Source organism: Typopeltis vanoorti, chromosome 6 (assembly GCF_054136105.1).
Source record: "Typopeltis vanoorti isolate ZY-2024b chromosome 6, IOZ_Tvanoo_1.0, whole genome shotgun sequence".
Lineage (NCBI taxonomy): Eukaryota > Metazoa > Arthropoda > Arachnida > Uropygi > Thelyphonidae > Typopeltis > Typopeltis vanoorti.
The window spans coordinates 59,640,552-59,656,991 of NC_143554.1; the positions used below are offsets into that span (position 1 = coordinate 59,640,552).

Below are 16,440 nucleotides of genomic sequence, written 5' to 3' on the forward strand. Positions count from 1 at the left end.
CAACACTTTATACCAAAATCAGCATAAGTGAATCGAATTTATTTTTGTTAGGCAAAAATTATATCACATTTAACTCACTGTAAGTTAAAAAGCTAACTTGTATTACTCAACTACAATCATTTTATTACCCCGTAGAAATTTTAGGCCTATACGCTGTCGTATAAGTTAGAATTTTCTTTCGAAATGTTCAGTTATGATGATGTAAGCCAGTTCGTTCAAGAAAAGTTAAGTTCACAACTTCGTATGGCATTCATCCGGGTCGCATCGATAACACTAGAATAGAGCATGCTTTTTCTGTATAAGTTGGTAAATAAAACACATTATTATATTAATATGTATATCAATTTTATTAAGTTTTAGATTATGGCTTCGAAATCTAGAAAGCTTCAGATTCCAAGATGCCTGATAAGAGGAATAAAATTTGATAAATTTAAACTATTTAGTGAATAACATAATTCATTCCACCCACAAATCGTTTGTTTTTTTAGCAAACATCGAAAGCGCCCTCTTACAGATAACTTGTGAACAAGTTAAGAGAGAAATTTAGTAATAATCAGAGTGTGACTAATTCATCTAATCAGAAGCGTAACGACCATACCATGAAATCAATAACAAGGGTGGGGAAAAGTTGAGAAGGTGGCCAACGAAGGTTTCAGAAATGTGCAAGGGTTTATGGAAAGCTTGTTGCTGGTGGAGGGAGAAGAGCAAAAATCCTAATTATGCCCCTGAACATGACGCTTATTTTATTATAAAACATGTATGAGAATGTGATAATTCATATATTAATTCAATAATGATATAGATTTGATTTCGTTATACTTTTTTTACATTAAAAAGCTGTAACAGTTATGGCATACTGCTCAATTTTAAATAAGCTTTTCTCAATGGTGGATTTTCTGAAAAATAAAATCGCGTAAATTAAAAACTCGTAATTAAGAGTTTCATTAAAAATGAATTGAAAATGTGTGCGTATCGATCAAACCAACTAGTGACATTTATTCATCTAAAATGTTTTGTTTATTTTGTTATTTTTATTTTAAGGATTATTATATTTTCAGAGGTTTTGTTAAATTAAAACTAAGACAATTAAGAAATTTTATATTTTAGTAAATCAGAATTTTTTTTATATGAATTGATGCTTCGTTTCATGAAAGAAGGGCTGTCTCGTTAATCCTAGCAAGTCGGACTTCCGACCATTCTCATGTTGTAGAACGCAAAGTAGACGTGTTGCTTCTGATTTGAGAAAATGTTAGCATCGAGGAGCTAAGTGTAATAAATATCAACAATCCATAAAGTGTAAAAGTTTAATCAGTACACAATAATCAAGTAAATTGCGGATTTAACTACACTTCAGACAAAGAAGCTAGTCTCTCTCTCTCTCTCTCTCTCCTATCCAAGCTATCCTACTCACTGCACGCACTTTCTATCGTTGTCAATGCAAGGAAGTTAATAATTATGTTGCCCGTTACTGATCATGTAATCGTGTAAAGTGAGAAATAATTTTTCGCTTTAAGTACTATACACATATTTGTCAACTGTTATTAAGCTTCGCTCTAATTCTCGTGCACTGACTCTGGTATATCGATGCATTTTCGCCAGAAACAGGAGCTTTCACAGCTTATTTATGAGGAGACAAAATTTGCAATTCGGAGGAAAATCATGGGTTCGACTCCCATCTAGACTGCGAGGAATTTTTTTAAGGACTTTTCGAGTAAATTTCTGAAACTGTAAATTGAGAAATTACTGTACACAATTAGATCAGCAATTCGTCTTAATTACAGATTCTTTATTCTAAGAGTCACTCTGCGGCAGTGACTGAGAACTAACAGTATAAAGCGATTTATATATAACTATCATAACTTAAGAACATCAAGGGTAATGGCAAGTCATGAGCTTTTATGCTCATATATGCAAATATGTATACGAACATTACAACAGAGAAAGAAACATCGAAATGAACCTTTCAAAAGGGGGTGTGAGGGGGATGGCTTTACGCAACATCAAAACGGCACAGATTTAAACACTAATCGCTGTGTTTATTGACGTACCCAGTGTTTGGTGAAATTCTCCAACAAGCTTTTCTTTGCATGTAGTTTCTCTTGTTGGTTCCAAAGAAATCTTCCCCAGTACTGAACAGAAATTTAAGGGGGGGGGGGGGAGTGGCGACAAATTACTGTACTAAGTTTGTTTGTTTTTTGTTGTTGTTGTTGTTGTTTTGTGCAGAGGAAAAAGTTTCTCTGTACTGTTATTCTGTTTGTATTACTGTTAACATATAGTTGCATGTATTTAAGTGTACTTGTATATAACAGATTGAAATAAAAATTCTTTAGAAAAGTCTTTAGGAGATACGAGGCACTCTAAAAAAAAAATTACCATATCTTATGCTTTTGTCGCTGTGTTGTCACAAATAAGTGTAGATCTATTCTATAATTAATTTTTCAATAACCAAAAATCTAGAGGAAATTAACACAAAATGTGTCTCTCTCTGCATGTATCAACTGACCTTCGTTGTGGCCGTATTTGGCTGACTACACGATCGCGTTCCAACCGAACGATTTGAACTGTGCGTTAAAAGTTGAAATAGTAAGGCCCACTAGGTTGGAACTCTCCGCTAAATTTCGGAATCATGCGCATCTCAAACTGTAATGGCCTTCAGTGATTGTTTTTACCACCGTGGATGCACCTATACATGTCAATCGTGTTTGTGCTACAAGTGGTCTTCTTGATGTCGATTTATGGCTAAATATAAAAATATTAGAATCAGATTTCACCAAAGTAACTTTTTCCCAACAGAAATAGTTTCATTCATCTCATTAAACTTTTTTATTATTATGGAAAATTTAAATTTCATAATTTTTGTTTTGTCTTGTACTGTATATATAATCGGATTCAAATGAGTGGCTAAAAATGTATTTAATGAATAAACAAAAAATGTTTCTGTTTGTAATTTATTATACTGCAAATGTTAAAAAAATAAATACCTATATAATTCTATATTGCGTTTGGATGAAATATTATTCAAACTTCTCCCAAATTGCATTTTCCTGAGGGGTGGTCCACTGGTGATACTGAAAATTTAGGAAACACTGTACTAGAGCAACCCTACTTCCCACTCCTCCCAACCTCAATTCTGTCTGCACAAATTTATCCTGAAAAAACATGCAGCGGACAAACTAATAAATTATCTAGAAGTGAACTCCCATCTTAAAGCAGAAGTAGAATTCCAGAGACTCTGGTTGTGTAAACAGAGTTAAAAATAGCTTCTTTATTTTAAAAAATGCACTGCATTCAAAGAGCTTTCTTGTTGGAGGGGAAAAAAAGAAAAAGAAAATAGAAAAAAAAAAAAAGATTCTGTTCTTATTCTTAGGAAGCACTGCATTCTGCTCTACAAAGCAGCGTTTCAAAAAAACTAAACTAGGTAAGGCTTCTACACATTCAGTTTATCACTATTTGACCTTTCTTATAATAAGACAATTGGCAGATTCCAGATGGCTACTACAAGTGCTCAAGAACTCTCTATCAAGAAAAATTGCTTACCAAGTTCGCTCGCTTATCTTATCCTAGGTAAACTTAGTGATTAGTACAATGGACGATAGTCAGGGCAACAGGGTTCGGTATTTTTCGCTTGCCCTATCGCAGTTCACAGTAATTGTGCAGACGTGTTTATGGACGAATTGACAACATGCCACTAATCACATGTGCAATACTTGCACTCTATTCTTCCGCGCCACTTAGAAGCTAGTGGAGATATGAAGCAAAAAATGATGGAGAAATCATCTCCAATTTCAAATGTACGAAGTCAAGACTGGTATGCTGTAAACATATACTATACATATCATTAGACCTAAGACATTTAACTACAGGTTATATACTTTTTTTTGTTGTTTTTAATTTACGAAATGAAGAGTTAGGGGAAAATAGATTTATTTTCATACAGTCTAGTTTTCACTCCAACGATCCCATAGTATTATACTAGTACATTCGCAGACAAGATTTCTAGAAGGTGGGGGAAGAGGAGGAAAGGAGATCATTGCTTAAAATTCGAAAGAAACGCTATTAAACTTTATATCATATTCAACGGGTAAGAAATAGAATTTAAACCAATCAAATACTGCATTTCATTTTGTGCCTTTTAAAAACAATATTAAATTACTTTGCAAGTGCTCTGGTAAGCTACAATAACAATTATGTCACTAAGATTCTCATTAAGATCATACACTGTTTTGTGGAAAGGAGATGTCAAGTTGAGTCGCTCGGTGTCTCCTTCTCACAAAGCTACAGCTGATCATTAATAATTATCTGTAAGGAAAATCATAGTCGTATCATCAGCAGTAGCATCCTAACAATCTTTTGCGGCAAAAAAATTTAAATTTTTTTTTTTTTTTGGTTAAAAGCTCATCTGGATGTTTATTTCTCTGGGCTATTATAATGTTTGCCTAGCTGCGAAAACAATCTTCGTTTTCGGCCGCATGATCATTATTTTTTAGAGTTCACATTGGATATATCTCGTCGAATTCATTCTTTACTAATTATAACAAAGAAATGTCTGCACGTTGTCAGCGCAGATGGGCTAAGAGCAGTGGTGAACTATGGAAATTTTAACAAAGGGCTCGCATTGTCGAGAAAGAAAGAAAGAAAAAAAAAGGCTTAATTTAGCCCTTATGATATTTATATAGCGACTTTATAGAGCTTCTGACAGATATGATAATTCCTGTAGGATATCAATCATTAATGCTAGATCTTTTAAAAATTCCAAATTGAGAAGTCGGTTTAAAAAGCCCTTATATTTTATCGTTCGATGCAAAATGCTTGTATAAAGCTGGGTAATTTCTCCACAAAGCAAGAGCCGTTCGTAAACTGCAAGCTGTCCATCGTGGTCCAAACACACGGCCGATCTTTAAAATTTCGATACCAAGGTCTTATGCAATCGTATTTAATTCTCGTTGATTTTTTGGTGATTGATGATAAAAAGCATATAATTTATCCATAAATATTTCAAAATGATTTATTTCTTTAATGTTTTTTATCGACTCGTCTGATGCTAAGTGTGAACGATGATGCAATGCCAAATCACAATGCTGGGAAATTTTTGTAATAGTTTGATTGCAACACCTGATTTGTTTCCTAACATTACACTAGCTCCATCAGAACAAAATGCAATGAAATGATTTTTTATATAGTTATCAGAAAAATCCTGAATTTAAAGTAGCAATTATAGTAGCATGTATACATTCCACGGTGGTATTTTCTAGTTCTACAAGATTATTAAACAAGAAGAACAAGGGGCTCGCGCTAGCTCCTTATAGCTCACCACTGGGTAAGAGCAAGTTGTTTAGCCACCTACTAAATTATGAACCAGTTAACTTGGAACACGTTCTTATTTTATCACCAGCATTAAGCCCGTGTAAACAAGACCCAACCGACGTCCTATTTACTTCCAGACATTGTTGACCTTATCGCAAAGTGTCATACTGCTTTATATCCCTCCCCTCCTCATTATCACAGTGAGATTACTTTTTTGTGAAAATAATTACGTAAATTGTACATTTTTCGGCTTTAAAGTTTTCAGGTAAAAATATAAATTTTAAAGTTGAAGGTTCACATAATTTTTTCACAAAAATTAAAAAAAACGTCCGTGATACTGGGGAGGGGGGGGGGATGTAAAACTGTATGACACTTTGTAATAGGGTCAATAATATTTTAAAAGAAATGGGACGGCGGTTGGGTCTTGGTTACAGGTGTTCTCGTGCTGGCAATAGAATAACAATGAGTTTCAAGTTGACTGGCCCATAATTTAGTAGGTTGCTAATCAACTTGAAACTTGCTCTTATCCTCTTTTCTGCAGTGAGCAGTCTTTGTCATAATTAGTCAAGAATAAATTTTGTTGAGATACACCCAGAGGAGAGCGTTAAAAATATTAATCAAAAATAATAATTGATTAGGAACTTCCTAATAGGAAGACTGGTTTGCCTAAATACCACCTGTATCTTAAGCGCCTCCGAAGTGCACTTGCATGGATGTCGCAACTTTTATAGGGACTTTTTAAAAGATGGTGAATAAACCGGTGTAAAAGTGATAGGGATTTTTCTCTTCCGGAAACTCGAATTTTCATCCCACTAAACCAGGTAGAACACGTACACAATTAAGAGACAATATACTGGCCTTATAGTCCTAATTTCTTCGAACATTAATACCAGCCAATGAACATGTTAAAATCATAAGTCAATAACTGATTTCTCGACATATTCAATAGCATTTCTAATTGTTTTTACTGTCGATTTATATATCAGTTAAAGGAAGGTTTACATTTTCTTTTCATTATGTTCAAAATATGCTTTATCTTTGCTTTTACTTCTGTTAGTTTGGTGTTTGAATAGGAAGCCCTAACATCAACAAAGAGAAAGTCGACCACCCAGAAAATATTCTCACCATCCCTCCCCCAACATTTACCGCATTGATATTTGAAAAAAAAAAAAAAAAAAAAAAAAAAAAAAAAAAAAAAAAAACAGTTAATTATTATAAAAAAGAACACGCCCGTTAACACTCTGACATAACATTAGCGCTGAAGGATATATGCGCTATTCCAGTCGCACTACATGTATACGGATGTACAGATATAAAACAACTCTAAAAATATTGTAGTGAGATATCTGACCTGATGAGGATGTTTATCTGATCGTAAAATGCGTAAATGTACACACATTAACTGATAGCGTACGAGTTTTCTGCATGTCATATTTATTTTTCTATAAACCGAATAATTCTCTTGTTTAGAGATGGAAAGAAAAGAAAGAAATAGGCATAAGAGTAACATAGAAAACTACTTTGTGTCTGTATTACTCTTATTATGCCTATTTCATAAACATTCTTGTAAATAGCTTTACCGTAAAAGATAAATTCCAAGCTTAATTTATACCAATTTCATTTTCGATTAACATTTTAACAAATATTGTTAGTGGTCAATACATTTCATTAACTATTCACATTTGGAACTTTTTTATTTGATGTTTTCGCTATCACGTGTGAATGGTAATTTTTATTATCGCAGAATGCAAATGTTTTATTTCTGAAATATTTATTTTATTAACAATTTTGAAATTCCAAAAGTTGTAATCTAGAATGCCCAAAATATTAACAAATATGAACATTTCTTCGAAAGTAAAGAAATTTGCCAACATTAACGGGTGTGTGCAGCTGACATGACCATTGATCATACAGTAAATATCTGTCCAAAACTACGAGAAATTGTAAATCTGAATTACCTATCCAATCAATGACAAAACATTGTCGAAATCAGTTTTTGGAACGAATTACGTTTATTTGGAATTACGGCCGACGAAACCAAAGGCTACGAGACTAGAGTATTATATCCATTAATTGCATGTATTTTTCAAGTTGGTTTGACTGTTTTGCGAGATAAAAAACTTAAGTTTCCGAGATGGGAAAAATCCTGTCATCAGAGTATGAGACTGACTAACTCACCTTGAGTCGAAAAGCCTTTAGGGATCTAATGGGGCGCATAATATTAGCAATAAAACATAAAATTACAATCCTTGTCTCTTAACAGAAAATTTTAGACAATATCCACCTGTCCTTTCGTAAAAGTTGTGATAAGTAAATCAGCAGTTTCTTTTTCATTCACTGAATAACATTTTTGCTATTTCTACTTTGGTATTTCCACATTTTCGAAGATTTACTCGCACATTTTTCTAAATTTAAGAAGCAGAATATAAAAGTAATGTATGAAATATGCCAGTAAATATGGTTTACGTGAAATACTCAAGAATGGGGTCTTAAATGTACCAATTTTTTCACGAACATGTTGCATTAACTTCTTTCGGTATCAACTTGAAAGAAATGCGTAATGTGATAATGTTCGCTATTTCTAAATATTCAAACAGTATTTAACTGCATCCTTAAACTTAACTTAAGGATGTCAGAAAGGATGAATACTGACTAAAACAACATAAGTAGAAAGAATCGAGAGAGAAAAAAATCTACAAGATTAAGGTTTTATTCATTTGTATTCATGCTCTTGCTTAGGTTTCCTCACTATAATTGTTATAAGCAATAACTTTTTCCAAAACCAAGACATTGCATAATAGAGCGATGTCTCTAAATATTCTTAAAGAAGCAGTCCATGATTCTTAACAGTATGTACTGCAAAGCATACCTCGAATAAGTTCTTACCGGTAAAGAAGGCAAATGCAGGAAACTTGTATCAAAGGAATACGGTACATGTTCCCTGTTTCCGGTCCCATCAATTTAGAAATCACTTGACAGTCTGTCATATGGCTTCATATTTTCATGCAACATAATGACGAAATGACTAACAAAATTCTCCGTTTGTTGAATATTGCGTAATGGTACAGAGAAATGAATAACTGAAGCCTGCACTCGTTGCTTTGAAATCGTTTCAATTCATGAGCTTTCAATTCGTCGTCTAATGCAACAATCGACGTACGAAAGCAAAGCTTTCCCATGTGATGCAGTTAGCTACAAGGACGTTGGCAATAATAGTTTGAAGGAGACCCACGATTTATGAAAACAAATGCTAACACTGAAGGGAAAGAAGACACAACATTCTCAATAATTTTCAAGATACAAAAGTTCTTTATTTGAATATTTTCGGCGTTATTATCGTAATAATTAATTTTCTCATCAGTCAGTCTTTTTTAAAAATATTTCTCCAATGATCTTTGAAACATTTGTGACTGAAAAAAGTGTCCGTTTTTTTAGCTATATGAAAGCTTTTTATCCAAATTTCTATCTTAAGTATTTTATATAAAATCGCTGAACTAGTTTACTCGCAAAACCGAAATATAATCGAATTAAGAGGAGCGAAACCCATTAATCATTTGTTGGGCCCATTCCTAGACAACAAACATTTCTTCTAATATCTCAATACAAAGCTATTTGATCACGTAAATCTTTAAAAATAATTATTTTTATAATGATATTCTTCAGAAGAAATCATATTACGGTTTTTTATTCATTATTGTATAGCATAATCTTCGTTGTCATTTATCATTTACTGTAGAGATGTTCAGCTTACAGTCCCGGCCGACTAACATTTTCATCCGGACAAAGAGAGAATATATCAAGAAAGAAAAAAAAAAATAAATAATACACACACACAGTCAAAAACACCACCAACAACAACAAAAAAGTTCACGCACTTATTTGTGTCACCATAGACATAAACTGTATATTTAACACTCAAAATTAAAGTTTAACAAGCGTACCTTTCGACCAGTTTGGTTACTTAAGTTGGTCGATTGGTAGAGCCTCTGCTACTAATGGCTCACGAAAAAAAAGTTAAGCAAGTTTGAGCGCGGTTAGTAGTTGGAAGAGATTAAACGTTCGAAGCTGTTGGCACACTCTCCCTCGTTGAGTCTTCGGACTCCCTGGAGGTGTCACATAATAATAATGTTTTAGTTTTAACAGTTAAAGAAGTTGTCACAAAAGTTCAACTAAAATAGTGGTAAGTAGTTCCATAATATTAAGTTGTCATCTTTTAATGAAATGTAATAAATCCTATTATGATTTTTTCTATATCTGTGTATTTGCATTTTGTAGTGAATTAAGAGACATTACTGGAAATCAAATTTCACCAAGGATCGTAACAGAGAGTTACGATACTTGGTGAAATTAAAATATAAGTGCGTAAAAATATTTGTACTTTGTTTTTCTAAGCTATGCATGTATACGCTGATATTATAAATTTCGAGGTTTGAGTTATCCATAAACGGAATAAAACACTGTAAAGAACTGGCGGGCAACAACACACACCTAGTCGCTCTTTTCATGAACCTTTTTACATGAATTCTACTCTTTTACTTCAAGTGCTAAATGAAATGGTTAAATGAAGTATGGTATGATAATTATAGCACATGTTTAATTTGTTTTAACCCTTTATTCATTCAACAGTGGTTCGTTGCAACTACCGTTCAGTTTACGTAATGTTTGCGGACAGAAGTATTCAACTTAAGAATTGTTGTACATGAAGTGACCAGCCAATCAAATCATTAAAATAAATGAGCATGTCACGGTGAAATGATTAATAAAAAATTATTTTATTTTAATATTTTATTTTGCCTTCCCTCTCTCTAAAAATAAATTTTAAGGGTAGGGACGGCAAAATATGCTATTGCATGGGGTGGCAAAATTCCTAGGGTCGGCCCTGTATCCAAGTCATGCATGTTTATATTTAGCGACTAGCTAGCTTTAAGCACGTAGTTATTTGTATAAAAATGAAATGCGTTTTATATAATTTTCCTCAAATATCTTATAAGCAACAGCGTTGTCGACGAATGCATGAAATGTAGGCACGAACACGCGGCATATGTTGTTTTAAACAATGGGCTTTGATACTCAAGTTTTATGCAAGACTGATCGCAAGCACCGATTGTTCATATTCTGACATGGAATTCCTTATATATAAGAAATAATCAGTTTCATTATTCCCAGAATAACACCGCCTTCGTATTTATCGGATGTAACGAACTGCTGTATACAAAAGGCACAAGATCCAGCACATTCATGTACAGCTGGTGTCCAATGCATGAACCGAACAGCTAGTAGCAAATGACACAATAAGTATATAAATAAAGTTCCATTATCTGCCAGATCCGACTCTACTAGTAGGCCTTGACCATGAGTAGTCTCAAGGCCACTCATTGCATACATAAATTCATTTGTATAGCATAATAGCAAAATACAAAAGAAGTGGAGGTTGCCATTACTTCGAATAGTTACCTAATTGCTTTACCTAGCAACAGAATGTCTTATAGTTGACTATGGGGTAGGAGGCAGAACATTCATCGTGCAGTTAAATAAAAGTAAAGAAAGTGGTAAAATATTCGAAAAATCACTCTGACGTAGAATTTTGAAATGATTTATATTTAAATAACTAAATAAATAAACACACCATGTTAAAATAAATATAGGGGACACCCCTATTTTAGAATGAAACACAGATGTCTGTATTCCTGTTATCGTGCAGGGTTTATACTGCTATATAAGGAAAAGAAATGTAATCATAAAGTAGACCATACATTACATACTGTCAATGGCACGTGAGGAACTTAAGGGACTTCGAAAGGGGTATATTATAGGACATATCAGCGGCCTCTCTGTTGGTGACATTGGTAAAACACTACAACAACAATAACTAAAATGAACTGTATGGCACATTAGTAGTCGATGGAAATTTGATGGTGCCACCTTAGTCAAGAAACGTCCTGAAAGCAAAGGGACTAAAGTGTGCTGAAGGATGGCACGCAAATCTAGGGGTTCCAATATGGAAAGAATGGAGTATGTAATGAACTATACTGCTTGAACTCCTAGTTCAAGCAGTGTTTAAAGAACACTGCGACTGATCAGAAAAGTTAGATGTCCATGATATGGACTTCCAAAAATTTACTTTGACACTTCGCATCACATATTTGTAAGTCACCACATGTATCTATTGTAGCATCGCCACGTTTTTTTGTGTGTGTGTGTGTGTGTGTGTGTGTGTGTGTGTGTGTGTGTGTGTGTGTGTGTGTGTGTGTGTGTGTGTGTGCGTGCGTGCGTGCGCGCGCCTTATGCTCGAAAGCATCATCCCAACTTAAGTTCTGTGGCTGTGGTATCATGGTCTGGAGTTCTTTCTGTTGATATGGACTCGTAAAGTTTCCTGCATCATGATAGGTTAACGCAAACTCATATCTCTTTCAATATGACAGTACATGAAACCATACTATAGATCAGTGGTCTCCAAAGTGGGGTACGCGAGTCGATACGTGGGGGGTACGTCAAAAAAAGTTTGACGTACCCCCCACGTATTAATTTGACGTAGGAAAAAAAATAAGTATTAATTAAATAGGTTTGTAAGCTGTTAATAATAAAATTAATGTGTAAAAATATCTAGCTTTTTTTAATTATTATATAATGATACAAGGCAAAAATCTATTGTAATAAAGAGGAAATACTTATTACAATAGATTTTTGCTCAATCAATTGGAGGTACGCGCTATTTATTTTTTCTGTCTTTGGGGTACGCGATCAAGAAAGTTTAGAGACCACTGCTATAGATAATGCTGCAACATGTTTTGAGAAAAATTCTGTGGGAAAAACCCTGGCCAGCACAGAGTCCCAATGTTAACAGAATAGATCACTCACACACACACACACACACACACACACGAGACGAAATAGCACATCAGGTGCAACCAGACCAGTTCTCCCACAATGCTGTAGATGCATTCGCGGTCATGTTGACATAAGAATGGTCCAAATATCTGACGCATATTACCACAACCTAGTATACGAAGTATGCTTAGAAGGATGGAAAGCGAGATTAGGATCGAAGTGAGGCCCTCCACAATGTTGAGGTGATGGAAATTTAGGTATAGATATATGCGTGTATTACAGTGGCCATTCAGCCTGTTATATATTTTTACGACACTGCGTATCGCATGTGTATGTTATGCATTTCTAATAACTATCCAAATGATTATGGAAAAACAAGTTTAAAGTGTTGTGCTGAGACCAAAACTGAACCGAAATAGAAATGTCATCCAAATCCGCTCACTTACTGACCCAAAGTTATAGCGGTTTTACGGAAAGAAAAATGAAATTTGTCCGATTAAACTCAACGAGCTGAAATGCTAACAGCTTTTAGAAAGGATTCTAGGGTGTCTATGTGTGTATATATATATATATATATATATATATATAATGACAATAAAAACTACTAACTCACAAAAAATCATGCAATTCAAAATATAAAAATGCCATGCTCACACCAACAGAAATATTAATGATTGCTATAATAAAAGTTTTAGGTCTTTTAAGCAAGCTTAAAATTTAACTCTCTAAGTTTAAATGAAATTCATAACAAAAACAAAGTTATTAAATGAAGAATATTAAATATACCGAAAGGGTTAAAATTTGCTAAGTTGCCTTGATAGTGTTCGGCTTGAAAGACAAGCTCAGCTTAGTGCCTTTGATTAAGGTTTCACTGATACGATAGCTCTTTCGAATTGGTGATTCTCAACAGAGACCAGACAAAAATCTTATCAGGGTAAAAGCCTTATTTTCAACAGTGCTAATCATGGCTCAATTTCAAAATTTTTTAAAGTTTCAAAATATATCACTGAGAAAGAATAATGAACGTTCCTTTCATTCAATAGCTTTGTATTGCAAATTCCAACTTTCTAAGCTCTTCCTTCAACAATTAACAAAAAAAAAGAGAAAAAAAAAGGAAAATTAAAGTTTGTTACTAATATAATTCTGTTTTATATATAATTCTGAAGCTCATACACTAACAGATAAGGCATATACGTGATATATATGCCTTATCTGTTAGTGTGAACCTCCTTTCGCCACGATTGCTGCAGTCTTCGTGGCGAAAGGAGGTTCTACATCTTATTAATGTGGGTGCCATGACTGCAGCAATCCCACAGGAAATACTTTCCACAAGCGTACGATAGTAATCAATGGGAATTTTGGACCATTCTTCCCAGTGGTGGCTCGTGGCTTGAAATCGTGGGGATGCTGCAACTTTCGAAATATACATATACACACTAAGCACAGTGTATATGTGATATTTTAAACAAATCATTCTGATGTGTTTAAAATTTTTCTGAAAATCATTCTGATTTTCAGAAAAGGAGAAGCGATAGAACCAGCATATGAATGACACATAAATGAGGGAAGGAAATCTTAAGCCGCAGAAGGTCTATAAGAGGAGATTAAAGATTAAGCCTCCGGTAAGGAATATCGTATCGCACAAAAGCAGAAGTACAATCTTTGTGGCAGAGAGAATCAATGCATAGTGTAGTAGTTTGAGCAAGTATGAAGGAATTTTGAAATTAATCAAGAGATTTTATTTTAACTGCAGTGACACTATATGGAGTTTACTTTCATGTTGGAATTTAAGAGGTCAAGAGAAAGAGCATGGGAATGCGCAGTGGAAGGAGATAGACTCTTAGCCATGCTGCCGATACAGAGCGCATCCAGTCTCTATGTAATAAAGTGGCTTCGACTAGCTTCTCGGATACCACTACTACACGGCCTCCCGGCAGGCATGATCTTAACAGTGTAGAAAGTTGGGGAATTATTCGTCAGGTGATAGGGAAGCTTCCCTAATAGTTACCACGAATGTTACCATCCAAGACAGGGAAGGCTTTGGATCTCCACGGTATTTGGCATCTCCATGAAGGGCATCACTCACACTGCATGTTTGAAGACCGAGTACACAGAAACCCTGCTCTGGGGATCAAACTTAACATCAGCCATTTCAGCTCTCCAGTACGCAAAGTAGTGACATTTCACCGGGTGAAGGTCAATTACCACCGAGGTCTAGTTAGCATTTCTTCCAAATATTAAGGTATGACATGAATTTGGGAATTGTCACAGTCGTGCGTTGAAATAAAAATACTAAAAAATATGATTTTGACATATCTCCTGCTATATATTACTCAAGTACCTGCTCGAGCAGTGAGATGGAAAGTAATTAACAAGATGACGTAGTTAGATTCAATGAAAGCAGTAGTTCAGGGTCGAACGCAGTGATTTGACTCAAGAAATGTACAGGTCTCGTAGGTACGTTGACCAATATCTCTAAAAAATCATGGACTTCCGTATACTCTAGATCTTCTGATTACATCTCATGCATTCCAATAAACACACAAGGTCGTATACACCTCCTTACAGACGCAAATTCTTTCAAATATATCATTTACAGACACTGTCTTCGAATACTTTAAAATCAAAAATAATCAGCTACGTTAGTGTCCGTACTTTGAAATTTCGTCGAAAATGGACGACAACAACATTCAGGACACTGCTTGTTTACATGAGCCAACATGTTTACCTCCTCCTCTTCCCCACTTCAGAAGCTAAAAGTATAAATTTATTTCAGCAGAACATAAGAGTTATTTAAAAAAAAAAAAGTGTTTATAATAAAATATGTGTTCTTTCTGCGTCGATATTCAAGTCTGTCATGCTGTCCAAGTAGCAAGACTAAGATGGGGGGGGGGGGTTCTTCTTGTCCTTGAAATCATCTAGTGGTTTGCCTTGACACAAAGGAAACTAAAACCACGAATTTGTAAACTACACGTGTTTTAAAAGTGCGTTTCGAGAGATGAAGAAGGATAATTACTACAAAAAACTCCTTGTGATTGACTAACTCGGATTTACAGTGGAAATATTCTTCCTCGATTGGTTGCACTGCTTGGAATTATGGTAGTAGTAATTAACTTCAAGACGGTAGTATATTAAGTCTGTTAACTGCGTGGACTCTCAAACCCCAGAATTCCTGCATCTGCTAGCTATTTGCTTGTTGCTTCGGTTTTGGAAGTCAATTTTAATTCATGGATTCTTATACTGCATGAATGCTGAAGTTATTCAATGTCAATCACAATATAAAGAATATTTCTCACCAGTTCCTAAAATTGGGTGGAGAGTTGCTACTAGTGGCTGCTGCTTCCCTTTGCTTCTTGTTAAGAACGAACTCCTGGAGACGCTGTTTGACTTCAGATGAGGCTATAGCGCCTAAATAAAATAAATAAATAAAATAAATAAATAAATAAATAAATAATATATATATATATATATATATATATATATATATATACACATACACACAACTACTACTTTTAAGAATGCTAAGAGTAGCTGACATCTGATATTTCCGTGCGCATCACATAGAATTTCGTCAGTTTTAATGTAAAAAGGCGATAAAGTTCGTCTATTAATTAGCATTTTTGATCTGACTTACTAAAAACCTCAAAGTATCAGTATGTTCGATCCTGGAGCTACTGACTACAATATTTCAAGAGTGTTCATTTCAGGTCAGTATTAAACCTGGGTCGTTATGGTGATACGTTCATCTAAAACGACTCACGTTTCCTCTCCAAATTAAAAAAAAATGTATATAATTGGCATAGCGAAGGCCCTAGAAGAGAGAAAGTGATCCGAATTTTGAGAAGTGAAAAAAAAAATTAAAAAAAAAAAAAAAAATATATATATATATATATATATATATATATATATATATATATATGAATGTCACTAACTCGTAAATCTGGGTGTTTTTCATTTGCACGTTCCAAAAGAAAGCAAGTCTCGGTTATAAATATAACAATACAGCAAACCGGCTTATTATTTTTTATCCATTGAAGAGCCATTATGTTTCTTTGGAAGGGTTCGTTTTCTTAAAAATTAAAATTCTTCATGCTTAATCTTTTTTTCTTTGAGTTTCAACATTTAAACTCCAAATAAAGCTAATCTAAGGGCAGGTTGCTTCCTGAGCTCAAAGATGAAAATATTAGTAAACAAACCTGTTTCAAAACAAGATTACTGATTTATGCGATCCAAGTAGACTTATCGAATACACCACAATGAATATTATTTGTACATAATGTCGAAATGTGTTTATAAATATAGTGTGTT

General features: G+C 34.1%; 1 protein-coding gene across 13 annotated transcripts in view; it reads right to left on the minus strand.

Moving 5' to 3' along the window:
* LOC150105480 (histone deacetylase 5-like) overlaps nt 1-16,440 on the minus strand; it is a 430,130-nt gene that overhangs the window by 201,476 nt on the left and 212,214 nt on the right. For all 13 annotated transcript variants that reach the window (XM_090394187.1, XM_090394195.1, XM_090394193.1 and 10 more), the window contains one exon: nt 15,429-15,540. In XM_090394187.1, the coding sequence (XP_090250313.1) occupies nt 15,429-15,540 (112 nt within the window). The remainder of the gene's footprint in view (nt 1-15,428; nt 15,541-16,440) is intronic.